Consider the following 18234-nt stretch of genomic DNA (forward strand, 5'->3'; position numbering starts at 1 on the left):
GAAATTACATGGATGGTGGAAGGAGTCCCTCATCATTATACAAAACACATGTATGAAGATATGAGAAAAAAAAAGAGAGAATAGCATTACCTTAGATTAGGTAGAGAGAAGTGATAGGAGGGGAGGGGAGGAGATGGGGGGATAGGAAGGATAGTAGAATGAAACAGACATTATTATTACTGTGTGTATATATGTGACTACATGACCAATATGATTCTGCAACCTCTACACTCAGAAAAATGAGAGATTATATCCCATCTGATTCAAATGTATGATATGTCAAGGTCATTGTACTGTCATGTGTAACTAATTAAATTAAAACAATAATACAAAAAAAAAAAGAACAGTGACTGTAGCTAGAACAGGGATATTAGCATTCAGTATGATGAACAAATTATATCAACACTCAATTACTGATTCTTTTTACTGAATTTTGCCTTATGCCTATATTGATTATACTCAAAGATATAATTCTTTGAGTATATTATACTCTAAGATATAATTCTTTTATAGAATTCTTACATAGATGAATCAAAATTTCCTACTCATCAGGCCTGGTCTTTCTATTTTTTCTTTCTTTCTTTCTTTCTTTCTTTCTTTCTTTCTTTATTTTTTTTAGTTATAGGTGGACACAGTATCTTTATTTTATTTTTATGTGGTGCTAAGGATCAAACCCAGTGCATGGTAGGTGAGTGCTCTACCTCTGAGCCACAACCCCAGACCAGGCCACGTCTTTCTTTAGAGTGATAAATTTCAATTTCAGTTAATTAAAGGTTGATTTATTAATATAGTATCCTTTATATACAAAAGCAACATTTGAGTATTAGGCTTTGGATAGAAACTCTCCCAGGGATTGCTGGTCTTAGGACCAGTTGAACTGTTGATTGTTATTTACCATGTTCTGAAATCATATTTAGAAAAGTGATTACTATCAATTAATAGGTATTTGTTCTAGGTACAGTATATGCTTGGGAAAGTTGGCTGAAGAAAATAATATATGAATATATTTGTATATTTACAGAAATTACAGAATATTCGCCTTTTATTTTATTTAATATTTCATTATTTTTAAAATCAATGTAGGGTTTAGCTGAAAACAAAAGTACTTTAGGACCTGAGGAAGTTCGTAAATCTGCTCTGACACTGGTTATGGGTGCTCTTGACAATCCAAACCCAATCTTACGGTGTGCAGCAGGGGAAGCTCTTGGAAGAATGGCTCAGGTGGTTGGAGAAGCGACTTTTATAGCTAGAATGGCTCAATATAGCTTTGACAAGTAAGTAAGTCTCTTTACTAACAAGCTTTTAATAATAACTCTACCAGTGAACTACACCCCCAGCTAACCAACTATTTTTATTATTATTTTTTTTTTGACAATACTTGGGATTGAATTCCAGGAGTGTTCTACCTCTGAGATATATTCTCAGTCCTTTATATTTTTTTATTTGGAGAAAGGGTTTTGCTTAGTTGCTGATCTTCCTGCTTCTCCTGAGTACCTGGAATTATGAGCGTGGTCGCCTGACTTAAACAACTATGTTAAATTGAAGCTCTAACTCTTGTAAGGGAGTGAAAAAAGTGAATCACAGTGTAATATTTTCTGATTTCTACAATATTTTCTCTTTTTTATGTGATCTATGAGATAGTTATTACTAGATAAGACTCAATTCTAGAAGCATAATCTTTTTTCCAGATTGAAATCAGCTCGAGATGTTGTTTCTAGAACTGGTCATTCCTTAGCCCTTGGTTGTTTGCATCGTTATGTTGGTGGTATAGGCTCAGGACAACATCTAAAGACCAGTGTCAGCATTTTATTGGCTCTAGCACAAGATGGAACATCTCCTGAAGTCCAGGTAGAGTAGTATTAATTTTTATTACAAAATTTTAAATAATTATTTTAAGAAAATTATTTGCTTTGTAAAATAATAATGACCAATAAGTTGTTTGGAAAAATATGTTGTGTTCTTTCCCTGTTATTTTGTTTTAGGTGTCTTATTTGTAATAGTATATAACAAGATTTTGCTTTTCAGTCTAACCTTAAAGTCTGCCTTATTTTGGGAATTAACTCCATTTACATATACTCTTTCAAACATATTTTATTTTTATTATTTGTTGTTCTTTGTACATTTTTCTTCTTTTTTGGATTTCTTTACATTTGATTGATCAATTTTGTTTCAACTTACTATCCTTCTCTCTCTTTTTTCCTATTACCGTAGCCCAGGTTCTGGGTCATTCATTGAATCTTCTGTTTTATTTCTTGAATTTGTTTTGTTTTTGTGGTTTCTTCTTAAACATTTTATACATAAGTAAATATAACTACAGTAAGAATCATGAGCATGTGGGAAAATATACAATCATCATTTGCCGTTTTACATTGATGTGCCCCAAATTATTATGAGTATATGCATATAATAATTCAGTATACTCAATTCAGTTACTTCAGTTCTTCCTTACAACTAAAATAAAGTTAAATTTTATTCTAGACATGGTCTCTTCATTCGCTTGCTTTGATAGTGGATTCTAGTGGCCCAATGTATCGAGGATATGTGGAACCAACTTTGTCTCTAGTTCTTACCTTGCTGTTGACTGTTCCACCTTCACATACAGAAGTTCATCAGTGTTTGGGTAGATGTTTGGGTGCTATAATAACTACAGTTGGCCCTGAACTACAAGGTAAGTAAATTCATTTTAAGGTAAAGAAACTAGGCAGATAATTTACTGTCTTTTGATTTCCTGAATGTGTCCGTCATGTTGTTTCAAAACATTTTTTTATAATAATAATTACTATCTACTGACTATTTGGGTTTTCCAAAGGCCTGGTACTCAACTTTGTACATGTGTGATTTTTAAAAAATATTTATTTTTTAGTTGTAGTTGGACACAAATACCTTTATTTTTATTTATTTTTATGTGATGCTGAGGATGGAACTCAGGGCCTCATACTTGCAGGGTGAGTGCTTCACCTCTGAGCCACAATCCCAGCCTGTGATTTTTTTTTTAATACCTCCAAAAAACCTATGACATGACAGTATTTTCAAGGTTTGAATACAGAAAATATATTTAAATGGAATTGTACTTGGGGCCCCATGGAAACAAAGATAAAAATGGAGTTCTTTGGGTCTGGAGTGCTATGCACTTATCTTCATGGACTTTTGCTTCGCTTTTTTTGAACCCTAAGGGTCAGGACCATAGTTTGCAAAGCCACTGCCATAAATTAGATAATATCATTCTAGAAGGAGGCAAGCTCAGAAATTATTTGTTCAGAATTATTCAACATATGAGTGACATATGTATGATCCTGAAACTTACATTCTTACACTCAGGACTAATTCTACTAATATCTAAATTATATGCTCAAATCAGTAAATTATTGTGAATGTATCCTGAATATATAAACCACTTTGAGAATTTTCCCTTTTACCCTCTACCATTTTTTAATTAAATGAAATAAATTATTAAATTTTATTTAATTCTGACAAAAATTCAGATAGGTGTTAACTCCATCTTACAGATGAAATGCTAAGGCTGAGACACATTAAGAACTTTCCCAAGGTTTTATATCTATGATTATATGATTTCCATGTTTGATCTTTATATGTATATAAAATTATTTTACTTTAGAAAAAAATTAATTCACCTATATTTGACTATTAAATTATTTAGACAGTATAATAAACTGTCATTAATTTTCTTAAGAAAGCTGGATTTGAAATAATTATATAATAAAAGTAATAATGTTGGTTGAACAGAATGAGAATCTGGCTCTTTCAAATAAAGCAATGATGATTGTAAATCATAGTATAATTTATCAGAGAATAAATATAAATTTAGTTAGCTCTAAGAGAGATGTAAATCCAACTACAGTTGTGTTTTGAAATCATTTCTGTGGACTTGTCAGACTTTTTGTTTTTAAAACAATCTGAATAGAAATTGGAAGAAGATATTATTTAGAAGATAATTATTTTCTAGGAATGTTTTTTGTGATACTAATCAAATAATTATATTCTACATTTTCTAAAAGGGAATGGAGCGACAATTTCTACAATTCGTTCCTCTTGTTTGGTGGGTTGTGCAATAACGCAGGACCATTCAGACTCTCTGGTTCAGGCAGCTGCCATATCTTGCCTTCAGCAGCTCCACATGTTTGCACCACGACATGTCAACCTGTCCAGTCTTGTTCCTAGCCTTTGTGTAAGTATAAAGCTGTTTCATTCATGAATTAATTTAGGGAGCCTCCACATTTCTTTCCCAAAATATCAATCTGGATCCAAACAAAAGATTTAAGTTTACAAAGTTGTGAATCTAGGGTTTCAGCTTCAGTAGTCATTTTATGACTATTAATATTATTCAGGAGTTTTCATTTTTGCCTGTTTTTTTAGTAATACCTTTTTATTTATTGATTTTTTTAAAGAAATAAATGACTGCAGAATGCATTACAATTCTTATACAGCACAATTTTTCATATCTCTGGTTGTAATAAAGTATGTTCACACCAATTTGTGTCTTCATACATGTACTTTGGATAATGATATCTATCACATTCCACCACCCTTGCTAATCCCTTGCCCTCTCCTTTCCCCTCCCACCCCTCTGCCCTTTCTAGAGTTCGTCTATTCCTCCCATGCTCCCTGATCCCTACCCCACTATGAATCAGCCTCCTTATATCAGAGAAAACATTCGGCATTTGTTTTTTGGGGATTGGCTAACTTCACTTAGCATTGTCTTCTCCAACACCATACATTTACCTGCAAATGCCATGATTTTATTCTCTTTTATTGCTGAGTAAAATTCCTTTGTGTATATATGCCACATTTTTTTAATCCATTCATCCACTGAAGGACATCTAGGTTGGCTCCACAGTTTAGCTATTGTGAATTCTGCTTCTATAAACATTGATGTGGCTGTGTCCCTGCAGTATGCTGTTTTTAAGTCTTTTGGGTATAGACCAAGGAGAGGGATAGCTGGGTTAAATGGTGGTTTCATTTGCAGATTTCTAAGGAATCTCCATACTGCTTTCCATATTGGCTGCACCAATTTGCAGTCCCACCAGCAATGTATGAGTGTACCTTTTTCCCTACATCCTCATCAACACTTATTGTTGTTTATCTCCATAATAGCTGCCATTCTGAGTGGAGTGAGATGATACCTTAAGAGTAGTTTTGATTTGCATTTCTCTAATTGCTAAAGATGATGAACATTTTTTCATATATTTGTTGATTGATTGTATATCCTTTTCTGAGAAGTGTCTGTTCAGGTCCTTGGCCCATTTGTTGAATGGGTTATTTGTTTTTTTGGTGCTTAGCTTTTTGAGTTCTTTATATACCCTAGAGATTGTTGCTCTATCTGATGTGTGAGGGGTAAAAATTTGCTCCCACTATGTAGGCTCTCTGATCACCTCACAGATTGTTTCTTTTACTGAGAAGAAACTTGTTAGTTTAAGTCCATCCCATTTATTGATTCTTGGTTTTAATTCTTGTGCCATATTAAGGAAGTTGGGGCCTAATCCCACATGATGGAGATTAGGGCCTACTTTTTCTTCTATTAGATGCAGAGTCTCTGGTTTAATTCCTAGATCATTGATCTACTTTGAGTTGAGTTTTGTGCATGGTGAGAGATAGGGGTTTAATTTTATTTTGTTGCATATGTATTTTCAGTTTTCCCAGCACCATTTGTTGAATGCTATCTTTTCTCCAATGCATGTTTTTGGCACCTTTGGCTAATATAAGATAATTATAATTTTGTGGGTTAGTCTCTGTGTCCTCTATTTTGTACCATTGGTCTACTAGTCTGTTTTGGTGCCAATACCATGCTGTTTTTGTTTGGCTTCATTGTGGGACTTATGGGATGTTTGCCTAGTTGTGAGATTTTCTCCAATACTAGTAAACAACTTAGGTGAAGCCATTAAGAAACTAGAGACTTTGATAAATTTATAGTTGGAATTTGGTCATGTAAAATAGATTAAATGGCCACAGGATAAGGGAGACAAGACAGTTCTGAAATGATGGACTGTGAAGTCTCATTTGGATAGGGAGAAGGGTAAAGACAGGAGAAGGCTAATATATGTGGAGAAAGAAAGTCACTACAGTTGTAACCATGGGAGGATATATATTGAAGGTGAAAGGAGGGAAACATTATCCAGGATAAAGTGAGGGAACTGAAAGGCCAAGATATTAGATGCTAAATCTGGTGTAGTAAATTTAGCTTTCCACAACATGATTTGTTCCTATTTTATTATAGATTAAGATGAATTCAGTCAGCCCAGACTCTCAAGGAGTCTGAGCCAGCCACAGGGCAAAACTGCCACAGTCTTGGCTGGGCACAGAATCACGAGCCACCACACACCTTGTAGATTCAAACAGCAATTCTTTATTCCCGAACTCACACGGGCCTCTACACACACGTCCTGGGGAAATCCCAGTTCTGCCGCTGCCCAATTCACCTACTCCACGAGGCTTTCTTTTCCAATATACTTTCTGAATCTCATGAGAACTCAACGGGAGTTCAGGTAGCAGGAACGCCCTATTTCCAGCAGCAATAATCTTCAACCTCCAACTTCCCTAAAACCCATATTGTCTTAAACCGGGAACGCCCTAAACCCAAGGACCAGGATACTTCCTCAAACCTGATCAGCTCTAAACCCGGATCGCCCTGGTCCTTGAGCAAGGTCACCTTACATGCAATGTCAACAGCGAAATTCCAAGGCAAGTCCATTTAACATGGGGTACGCTGGCAAGGAAATTTCGATGCGTCATTCCTTCTTGGCAATGGCCCTCAGCACAAAACCAAATCCATGTGAAATGTTCACAAAGAACATCCACAAAGAAAATGATCAACTGCCAGTATACATTAGATGGCACTCTTTAGCAAGATATTAAGCATCCTGCCAAAAGCCTGGTTTGATGTAAGCTCCAAAGGTATAGATAGTAAATCTTGAGTAAGATGGACTGGACTTATCATATACCTGATACAGCTTAGGCAGCTGACCAAGGTGATGAAGACTCAAATATCCAATCCTAGGTTGTCTGATTCCTCCATTTTTTTTTTTTTTTTTTAGTACCAGGAATTGAACCCAGATGTGCTTAACCATGGAGCTGTATCCCCAGCCCTTTTTTACATTTTATTTAGAGATGGGGTCTTGCTGAGTTGCTTAGAGCCTTGCTAAGTTGCTGAAGCAGGCTTTGAACTCATGAACCTCCTGCCTCAGGCTCCCAAGCCACTGGGATTACAGGTGTACGCCACCATGCCCAGCATCCATTTTTTTTTTCCTCCTTAAATAATTAGCCTGTGGAGGTTGATCTGATACAGTGGAGAACATTTAAGAGGATAAAGTAGGGCTGGGGATGTGGCTCAAGCGGTAGCACGCTCGCCTGGCATGCGTGCGGCCCGGGTTCGATCCTCAGCACCACATACCAACAAAGATGTTGTGTCCGCCGAGAACTAAAAATAAATATTAAAAATTCTCTCTCTCTCTCTCTCTCTAAAAAAAAAAAAAAAGAGGATAAAGTAATGACATGGATTTGTTTACCTCAGTGGAGCTTATCAGTAAGCCACAGGGAACACTGTGTGTTAACACAGGATAATGTCTCCAAACTGATTCCCTTAATGGAACACCTAGGGTCTTGTTACAAAGCATATTGGATCATCTTCCTGAACCTTTCCAGAAGACTAAGTAGTGAGATTATAGTCATCTGGTGGAAAGGAGGTGGTATACCAGACTGAAGATGAGAAAATGGGCATTCAAGTGGATGTCTTGTTTGAATAGCACCAAAAGCCTCTCATGCTGTATTCATTAACTAGATTGTTAGATGCTCTGAAAAATAGTTTACACTTGGGTTCCTCCAGATTAATGAAATTAATTCAGATTTTTATAAGTTTCATGTTCATTTCTACTCAGTCATTGCCACCAAAAATGATTATATTATCTGACACCATATGTAATACCTAAAACAAATAAAATGTGATTTTTTTAGCATATGCGTTAAGATGCATTTCACTATAGTAATCTTGATTAAATGATCTAGAAATATTAAAATATATGAACTATTCAATAGAGCTATTCAAATGTATTTTTTGAAGAACAAGTACCATTCTGAATTATTATAATTTCTGTCCTGGCAGGCAACTTTTTCTATCGTGTGACCATAGGTATTCATTCTCTTGTCCTGACATAATCACTTCTGCATATAGGCATTTAGGTCATCTGGGATAATTTTAGGAATTGTCAATGTGAGAATTTGAAATTTATTTTTGTGATTAAAAAAGTCTTCTATTTTTTTTCTCTTAAGATTTCTTTTTGGGGGAGGGTATTACATCATTCCAAATAAGCATAAGATGGCACAGAATGTTATTATATATGGCCAAGAACATAAAGTTGCCATTGCTGCAGTTTTTCCATTGACATGAATTAGAACAACTAGAGTTTACAATTATAATTATAGGCATTTATTTTTTTATTATTCAAGCCTAGTTTAGGTTGAAAATGTAGAATATAAGTACAAGATGCATATATGTGTATATAAACTATTTATATACGGTTTGGTTTGATTGTCCAACATGGTAGGACCCAAAAGCCACAAACAGAAAAGCATAGCAAGGCACATTGCTAGCCTGGGGAAAGATCAAAAATTGAAATATGATTTCTACTGAATTTGTATCACTTTCACACCATTGTAAATAAAAAATTACTAAATCAAACCATTTTAAGTTGGGAACTATTTATATAGACAAATGGAACACAATTGGTTGTCCAGAATTGGATTCACACATGTATGGTTTTAATTATTTATGGCTATGGCACCATTAAAACTTGCTGTAGAAAGGATTATCTTTTCAAGAAATTCAGGGATTGTAAGATATCATCTATTGTACCTTGCATCTGTAACATCACAGATGTTAAAATGAGAAAGAAAGGGCTGGGGATGTGGCTCAAGCGGTAGCGCGCTCGCCTGGCGTGCGTGTGGCCCGGGTTCGATCCTCAGCACCACATACAAAGATGTTGTGCCCGCCAATAACTAATAAATAAATAAATATTTTTAAAAAAAAGAGAAAGAAAAATATATCTCTGGAAGCACATGCCTGTAATTCCAGCAACTCCAGAGGCTGAGACAGGAGGATGACAAGTTTGAAGCCAGCTATAAGATTTTAAAGAGATCCTGTCTCAAACAATTAAATTAAGGACTAGGGGTGTAGCTCAGTGGACAATCAAACCAAACCGTATATAAATATCTGTGGTTCGTTCAATCCCCAGTAGTAAGAAGAAAAAAAAAAAAAAGGATGTTTCAGAATACCTGAAATGGAAATTTTGAAAACATATTGTAAACTATAGAGTGTCTTATTTCTTTTTCTTTGTATCTTTTTCTTTGTTGAGGGTATTTTCTTAGAATTTTTTGTAATTGTTATTACTTGTAGTGTTCTATTTCTTGTGTGCTTTACTCCTTAATGTTTTTTTTTGAGAGAGAGAATGAATTTTAATATTTATTTTTTAGGTTTTTTTTCGGCGGACACAATATCTTTGTTTGTATGTAGTGCTGAGGATCAAACTTGGGCCACACGCATGCCAGGCGAGCGCGCTACCGCTTGAGCCGCATGCCCAGCCCTGCTCTTTGATTCTTTCAGCAATTATGTAAGATACATGAGGTGAACATTGTCCCTATTATTAGGACTGGAGCTGGGGCTCGGTGGTAGAGCACTTGCCTAGCATGTGTAAGGCACTGGGTTCGAACCTCAACACCACATAAAGATAAACAAATAAAATAAAGGCATTTTGTTTATCTATAATTGCCAAAAATAAATAAATAAATAAATAAATAAAGCAGAGATTTTTTTTTTTAATAGACCAAATGACTTATTTTTCCCATCTGATAAGACCGTGGTTGAACTTTCTAGTTATACAGTATTGGAAAGTTTGAAAATATCTTTCTTTTTAGGAAGAGAAGTAGATAAAACATTTTGTTGATAAAAGTCTATCAGGTTTTCTCCCTCAGTTTTCTTTTTTCTTAATAGTTGGTATAGATTTCATGAACTATGATTTTTTAATACAAATGTATCTTGAGTTAGCAACACCATATTAATACATAAGAATAACACTACCTAGCATTGTGAAGTGGTTGTATATTCTGCTCTAACCCCCATCATCATGGCTAGGACTCTTTCTGAAATACTTTATTTGCTTCTTTGCTTAGAAAGCAAAGCATGGAACATAATTTAATGTTTTCTTGATGAGTCAGATGTGTAGTAATAATTAATACTTAATGTTTATTGAGTAGCTACCTCGTACCAGAGAATGTTATAAGCATTTTACTTGTATTAACTCACCTATTTTCACTATATTTATGTGAAGAATTACTATTCCCATTTTTTTTTTAAAGAGAGAGTGAGAGAGAGGGGGACAGAGAGAGAGAGAATTTTAACATTTATTTATTTTTTCTTAGTTCTCGGCGGACACAACATCTTCGTTGGTATGTGGTGCTGAGGATCGAACCCGGGCCGCACGCATGCCAGGCGAGCGTGCTACCGCTTGAGCCACATCCCCAGCCCCACTATTCCCATTTTATGCATGGGCAAATCCAGGACCATGTAGGAAGAAGTGACAGAGGAGGCAGGATTCAAATTCAGACTGGCATCTGAGCCTGAACCTTAACCATTGTGCTCTGCTGTTCCATATATATATATATGGAGCACAATGGTTAATATATATATATTTCATCTATTAGAATGTACTGTATTGATTCTTTTAGGAACTTTTCAGATAAAAAAATTCTGTATCAAAACATTCTGTTTGAAGTTATTTTCAAATGTTTATATTTGCTTGATTATTTTTCATCTAAATAAACACTCTTTTGCTTTCAGTTTTTACTATATGCTCTATCCCTTAACTTTTCATTCACTACATTTGATTTTTATATACTTACAAAATTTGCATGACAAAGTTTAGTGGGACCATTTATAAAATAAGAAGTGTAAAAGATCCTTCTAGATTTTCATCTAGACATAGTGCATAGATCTTGGCACAGTTATTTTGACTACTAACATTTTTTGTATATCTTACTGGCATTATTATTTTACCAAAATATGATTATTTGGCTATAGTTGAAATAACAGAGGTTATTTAATTAGGAGCCTCTTCACAAGTAATGTGCTCACATATGTTCATTGGGGAAGTGAACTTAAAGAACTACCACTTAAAAACATTCCCTGAAATTGTTATGATTCACAGGTACACTTATGTAGTTCCCATTTGTTACTTCGACGAGCAGCTGTGGCATGTCTCCGGCAACTTGCACAAAGAGAAGCAGCTGAAGTATGTGAATATGCCATGAGCCTCGCAAAAAATGCAGGGGACAAAGAGAGCAGTGGTGCTAGTAAGTTCTCTTACTGGTCGATACTGTTTTTTTTTGCTTAAGTACTTTCTCATTTCAAATAACCTCAAAATTATCAGATTTGAAATCCAGGACTTAACCCTCACTGTTAGATTTAATTTTAACCCCAAATATATGTAAACTAGAGACCATAGTTAAATTTTATCTCTGTGCAGCTGGTTTTGTTGCTCTTGTGAATTTACATGAAAAATTTGATCTTTACCATAATTGTTATCTATAGCATACAGCGAAATTCCATGCAAATTGATCTGTAAAAATTATTTTTCAGATGTCAGTCCTTTTGCACCTGGGGTTAGTTCTCGAAGCGATATCCATTGCCGGCACCAAGGTGTTAATATAACAGAAACTGGTCTTGAGGGACTTCTTTTTGGGATGCTTGATCGAGAGACAGATAGAAAATTATGTTCTGATATACATGACACGTTGGGACATATGCTTTCTTCATTGGCAGTAGAGAAACTTTCTCATTGGTTAATGCTTTGTAAAGATGTCCTGGCAGCTTCTAGTGGTACGTATATAATGTTTAAAATAATGAAAATTGTTTTTATTTTTGTTAAGTAGATGTAGATATTTATATACACACATATATATATACACATATATAAGTATATATGAATATACAAGTGTACATCCTACATAAATATAAGCTTACATTTTAAAGTACTTGCTGGGTACAATGGCACACACCTGTAATCTCTGCCACTGGGGAGGCTGAACCAGGAGGATCACAAATCTGTGGCCAGCCTGGGCAATTTAATGAGACCTTTTCTCAAAATAAAAGTTAGACCTTTCTCAAAATAAAACAGGGTTAGGGCTTTAGTTCAGTGGTAAAGCACTTACCTAGCATACATGAGGCTCTGGTTCATTTCCCAGTAATGAAAAGAAAAAAAGAGTACTAATAGTTTTTAATCCCTGTAAAAATATTGAAGGTCAAATTATATTACAAACTAATAATCTTTCTTTAGTTTTTATAAAATGTATTTCAAAAGCTTTTTCAAGTTCAAATTAAATTTTTGTATATAAAAATCTCAACATGTAGTACAAAACAATGTGTGAAACTATTGAAATACATGTGTATTTTGCATTAAAGTAATTTATGATATCCTTTATTAGATTTTTAATTATTTTCTTAAAAAAGCTTGCCAGTTCTACTGTTTTCCAAAGTGAGAATTGATGTTGTTTCTAAAGCATCATGTTTGCTGTAGATAAGGTGTTATATATTCTTTCTTTCTGTTACAGATATGAGTACTGCAACTCCCTTAAGTGGTGGAAAAGATGAAGAATCTGAAAAGAAAGATGAGATGGACGATGATACCATGTTTACCACACTAGGCGAGGAAGATAAATCAAAACCTTTTGTGGCACCTCGCTGGGCCACTCGAGTATTTGCTGCTGATTGCCTGTGTCGAATCATCAATTTATGTGAAAACGCAGACCAGGCTCACTTTGATCTTGCCATGGCACGTTCTGCTAAACTACGAAACCCTACAAGTAAATTTAATACTAGTACTTCTTTTCCTCAAAGCATTTTTATAGGTTTGAGATATTTAACAATTATCTAGCATATTTTAGACTGTGCCTTTAATTTGTTGTAAGTTGCTATGCCTTTTATCTTTGTTTTCTGTCCCCTACATGCTGTCCATCCCTATTTGAAAAGTAAGTTGAAGGCATCCAAAGGCAGACATGTCTGTCTGTCTGTCTATCTATCTATCTATCTGTCTGTCTATCATTTGCCCTCAGTATAATGATGGCAGCAACTTATGTTTCTTCAGTTCATTGTCTTGGTTGTAGCATTTCCATGTAAAAGAGATGATTAAACTTTAAGATGCATAAATAAAAGGAGCTTTGCAGTCCCAGCCATGGAGACTGTCAGAATTCATGAATGCCATAGCCAATTTCAAACGCTTAGATTTCAGCAATACTATTAGGTATTTTTGAAAAGTTGAAAGTTTTTTGATTTCAGAAACCTCTCACTGCTTTTTATCTTTTGTAAATCATTTATACCATACATCCTCTGCATGAGATATCATAGGAAATTCACAAAATGATCATCAGGTCCATGCCAATAAAACCTTCATTTTCCAGTTGAGGAGACCCAGAGATGCTAAGACATGGTCAAGAGGCTCCTGTCTTGTGCTTTGTTGTCTTTCCATCACCCTCTCATTTTTTAAATATCCAAAGACAAATTATATGTGTTAAAAACATTGAAGTCTATAAATTAAAATGCTTCTTATGTTATTTCATTGTATACAAGAACCAGCAGAGCTGATGTGGTGGCATATGCCTGTATTCCAAGCAGCTCAGAAGGTTGAGGCAGGAGGATTGTGAGTTCAAAGCCAGCCTTAGCAACTTATGGAGGCCCTAAACAATTCAAGTGAGACCCTGTCTCTAAATAAAATATTAAAAGGGCTGGGGATGTGGCTCAGTGGTTAAGTGTCCCTGGGTTCAATTCCCTCTGGTACTCTTCAGAAAAAACAAAAAGAAGCAGAGCTCATGAATAGATATTTTTAAAAGGTAAAATAAATAGATTTTACAAAAAATAAAGTAATAGTACATAATGTATAAAATGTGAATCTTAATATAGGATACCAGAAAAGTACAACATGTCATGAAATAGTATCTTTATTCTTGTCATTGTTTAGCAAATATTTGCTGAATCCTATTCTTTATGTACATTGGAGATACAAAGAAGAAAAACAGAGAGGTTGGCTTATGAGTCTGGTAATTATGGTGTGTCCCAATAGTGGTGTAACAGATAATACTTTGGGAACATTAAAAAAGGTCATTTATTTCCTGAAAAGTCAGAGAAGATCTCAGAGGGGAGATTATTCTGATGTTGGGTTTTAAAGGCAAAGAAAGGTTTTCTAGGTTAAAAGAGACTGCTTGTATTAGTTTTCTGTTGCTGCTGTAGCAAGTGACTACAACTTTGGTTCAACATAACATGAGTTTATTACCTTATAGCTCTGTAGGTCAAAGTCTCACTGTGTTAAAGCAGGCTGGGCTCCTTTTGGAGGCATTGTGGGGAACTCTGTTCCCTTCCTAGCTTTTGTATACTGCCTACATTCTTTGCCTTGTGGGCCTTTTTCTTTTTGTTTACAGCCAGCAGTGTTGAGTCTCTGTGACACTTCTTCAGTCATTACTCTATTTGACTATAGCCAGGAAAGGTCATGGTTCCTTTTGTTTTCTTTTGGGGGTCAGGTTGAACCTAAGGCGTCATGCATGCCAGCCAAACACTCTACCACTAAACTACACCCCAACTCAGATTCTGCTTTTAAGCACTGTGTGATTTGACTAGGCCCAACTGAATAATTTAGGACCATCTCTGTATCAAGATCCATAACCTTAGTCCCATCTGCAAAGTCCCTGTTGCCATGTAAGGTAACATATTCACATGTTCTAGGGTTAAGGTGTAGACATCTTTGGGCACCATTATTCTGCTTTACCATACTAGCTTATTAAAAGCAGAAGAAATAAGAATTTTTAAAATTTTAGATTCATAATTGTGCAAACTGTACTTTAGGAATAGTGAAAATTCTTGGGTTATTTTTCTTTGCTTTATACTTCTTAACTATTTTCTCATTTTGTCTTATTGTTCTTTTATCTGCATTCTTAAAGATGTTCAAAAGCTTTCCTTTTATATGTGTTTTATTCTTTTCTCTGTAGGGAATCTGAAGTCTGTTTTTATGTATTTAGTTTCTTATAATTTTTCTGTATTTCTCCCACCTCCATTATATTATAATTTCACTTTTAAGGTTTTATATTCTTATTCCTTAGCAACCGTCAGGTTTTTCTTTTTTTTATCCTATTGGGAATTCCAAATGGTTTTCTAAATTTTATTATGGTTTTATAGAAAATTGTTAACAGAGTTTAGCTCGTTCTTTGAATCTTCAGATTCTTTCTTTTCCCTTTTTATGTTTTCTTCAATGACTTACTTGTTAATATAAAAGAAAATATATAAGAGAAAGAGAAAATATAAAAGGGAAAGGGAAGAGTGCTCTCCATATTTGGATTTGCTCACCGTGTGGTACTGTGTGTGGATGGTGGATGGATTGCCTATGCTCTCTGTCTTTGTTCACTGGGGACTTCACAGCTGCAGCTGGATAGTAAGCTGATCTAACAGCTCCCCACCTCCATTCTGCTCTCTAATGTGCTTTCTTCTGCTGGAAGAAATAGGACCCATTCTAATTCTGAATGGTCATGGAAGAGTCTGTGGAAAAATGTAGACTCACGGCATGTGCTATCCAGGCTCTTTCTGTGGCATTTCCACCTCCCTGTCTTCCTATCTAATGTACTTTAGTTGCAGAGAACTCCTGTTCCCAAAATGTAGGAAACTTCTATTGGCCTCCTATTTTTCTCACCATTTTGGAGTTTGTACCCAGGCCTCCTTCCTATTCCCACTCTTCAGGAGTTCATCTCCTTAGTATTTTAAAAAAAAGTGGTCACAACTTGAGGAATGTTAAAGACAGAAATGCCTTTAGATTGCTGGGCAAAGCATCTCTGTCAGTCCAGGGACAATTGCCTAGCTTTTGGTTTGATATATGGATATAGTTAGACTGTGAATTAGGTGACAGAGAGTTCAGGAGGAATAATAAGCCTTTTATGTACTTTTAGGTTGTATAATATGAGTAAACCTTTGTTAATCCAGTTCCTTCTGCCTTGGAAATTCCTCCCAAATTCTGGTTTACTGTTGTTGTTGCCTCTCTTAGGTGAGGAATTATTAAGGCTTTTAGCCAAATGTTTTACCCACTCTACTTGCTCCTGACCTAAAACCAATAGATATTACAACATTTAAATTTGAGATTCTGAAATTGGTATTTTATGTAGGCATATGAAAAAAATTGAAGATATCCTTTACAATAATAACAACTAAAACTTATTTAAATAGGATATGATATGTCAAGAGCTTTGTAATGTTGTGAACAACCAATAAAAAAAATAATAAATAAATAAATAAATAGGTACTGTTTGGGGATCTGGTTGAGCCACAGAATTGCCACTGCTTCAAAAAGACTATGAGAACCTTAGAGCTTCCTGAATGTTTTAGTCAGCTTTTTTGCTACTGTGACTAAAAGACCTGACCAGAACAATTTCAGGAAGAAAAGTTTATTTGGGGGCTCACAGTTTCAGAGGTCTCAATCCATATACAGTAGGTTCCATTCCTCAGGGCTCGAGGCAGAAGAATGTGGCAGAGGGAAGTGGCTCACATGATGATCAGGAAGCAGAGAGATTCCACTGACCACATACAAAATATATACTCCAAACCCACACCCCCAATGACCCACCTCCTCTGGCCACACCCTAACCACCTTTAGCCCCACTCAGTTAACCCCATCATATGATTATTCACTGATTGGATTAAGTTTACTGTGGTCCGGTCATTTCTCTTGTAAACCTTCTTGCATTGCCTCACACAAAAGCCTTTGGGGGACACATCACATCGAAACTATAACACTGGAGAATACTTGAATTTGATACATTCTTTAGATAATTTGTGTTGCTATGTCTTTTAAATTCACTGATCTTTCATATCTAATCTCTATTAATCTTATCCAGTTTATTTTTTTTCTTTTTTTATTTCTGACTTTCATTTCTCCCTTTATCATGTTCATGCTGTCCTTGTCTTTTTTCAGTATAAGAAGCATATTTTTGGGGGGGCTGGGATGTGGCTCATGTGGTAGCGCGCTCGCCTGGCATGCGTGCAGCCCGGGTTCGATCCTCAGCATCACATACAAACAAAGATGTTGTGTCTGCCGAAAACTAAAAAAATAAATATTAAAATTCTCTCTCTCTTTCTCTCTCTCTCTCTCTTTAAAAAAAAAAAAAAAAGAAGCATGTTTTTTAAAAGTAATTCACTGTCTGGGGCTGAGAATGTCACTCAGTGGTGGAATGTCTCCTTAGCATGTGTGAGACCCTGGTTTGGATCTTAAGCACCACAAAAAATAAAAAATACCTGGGTGTGGTGGTGCACACCTGTAATCCAGTGGCTCAGGAGGCTGAGGCAGAAGATCTTGAGTTCAAAGCAAAAGTGAGGCACCTAAGCAACTCAGTGAGACCCTGTCTGTAAATAAAATACAAAATAGGGCTGGGATGTGACTCAGTGGTTGAGTGCTCCTGAGTTCAATCCCCAGAACCAAAAAAGAATAAAATAATAATAAAAAGAAAAAATAAATTCCCTGTTTGTTAAGTTTATTTTCTTTTTCAATTTTAATCTGTCCCTATTTATCATTTTTTTTTCTTTTTGTTATGAGACATATTTTCCTATGTCTTTGCATGCTTGTAATTTTTTATGTTAGTGTTGGATTTTTCTGTGGTCTTTCAAATAGTATTAGTCTTTGTTCTGGGATGTAGTCAAATTACAATATTTTGTGTCATGTGAGTTCAAGACTTGCTTTTAAGTAAGATCCAGGCTAGCCTTTTACTCTTAGGCTGAAAGAAACAAAATTTATCCTTTCACATCTATTTTTCACAAAATTGTCCTCATCTTGTGAATTTGAGTTTCCTGTCTACAAATCTGAGTTTTTCTAAAGTATGAACTGGCAAAGTATAGCCTGCAGTACAAATCCAGCCTGCAGCCTGTTTTTGTAAATAAAGTTTATTAGAATAACACACTCATTTCCATATATATTGTCTGTGTTTGCTTTTATACTGTCACAGCAGAGTTGAGTAGTTGTATAGAGGTAGTATGCCTTGCAAAGCCAAAAATACTTTTTATCTTATCCTTTACAGAAAAAGTCGCTCACCCATTCCTTTTTTTTTTTTTTTTTGTAGTTATAGAGGGACCCAGTGTCTTTATTTTGTTTATTTATTTTTATGTGGTGCTGAGGATCAAACCCAGTACTTCACATGTGCAAGGCAAGCGCT

General features: G+C 35.2%; 1 protein-coding gene across 5 annotated transcripts in view; it reads left to right on the forward strand.

Moving 5' to 3' along the window:
- Positions 1–18234, forward strand: part of HEATR5B (HEAT repeat containing 5B) — an 85233-nt gene that overhangs the window by 31303 nt on the left and 35696 nt on the right. For all 5 annotated transcript variants that reach the window (XM_081265567.1, XM_081265570.1, XM_081265569.1 and 2 more), the window contains 7 exons: positions 1084–1274; positions 1689–1848; positions 2479–2668; positions 4017–4186; positions 11211–11355; positions 11642–11881; positions 12613–12864. In XM_081265567.1, coding sequence (XP_081121693.1) covers positions 1084–1274; positions 1689–1848; positions 2479–2668; positions 4017–4186; positions 11211–11355; positions 11642–11881; positions 12613–12864 — 1348 coding nt within the window. The remainder of the gene's footprint in view (positions 1–1083; positions 1275–1688; positions 1849–2478; positions 2669–4016; positions 4187–11210; positions 11356–11641; positions 11882–12612; positions 12865–18234) is intronic.

The sequence above is a fragment of the Spermophilus citellus genome (assembly GCF_964194105.1).
Source record: "Spermophilus citellus genome assembly, chromosome: 13".
Taxonomy (NCBI): Eukaryota; Metazoa; Chordata; class Mammalia; order Rodentia; family Sciuridae; genus Spermophilus; species Spermophilus citellus.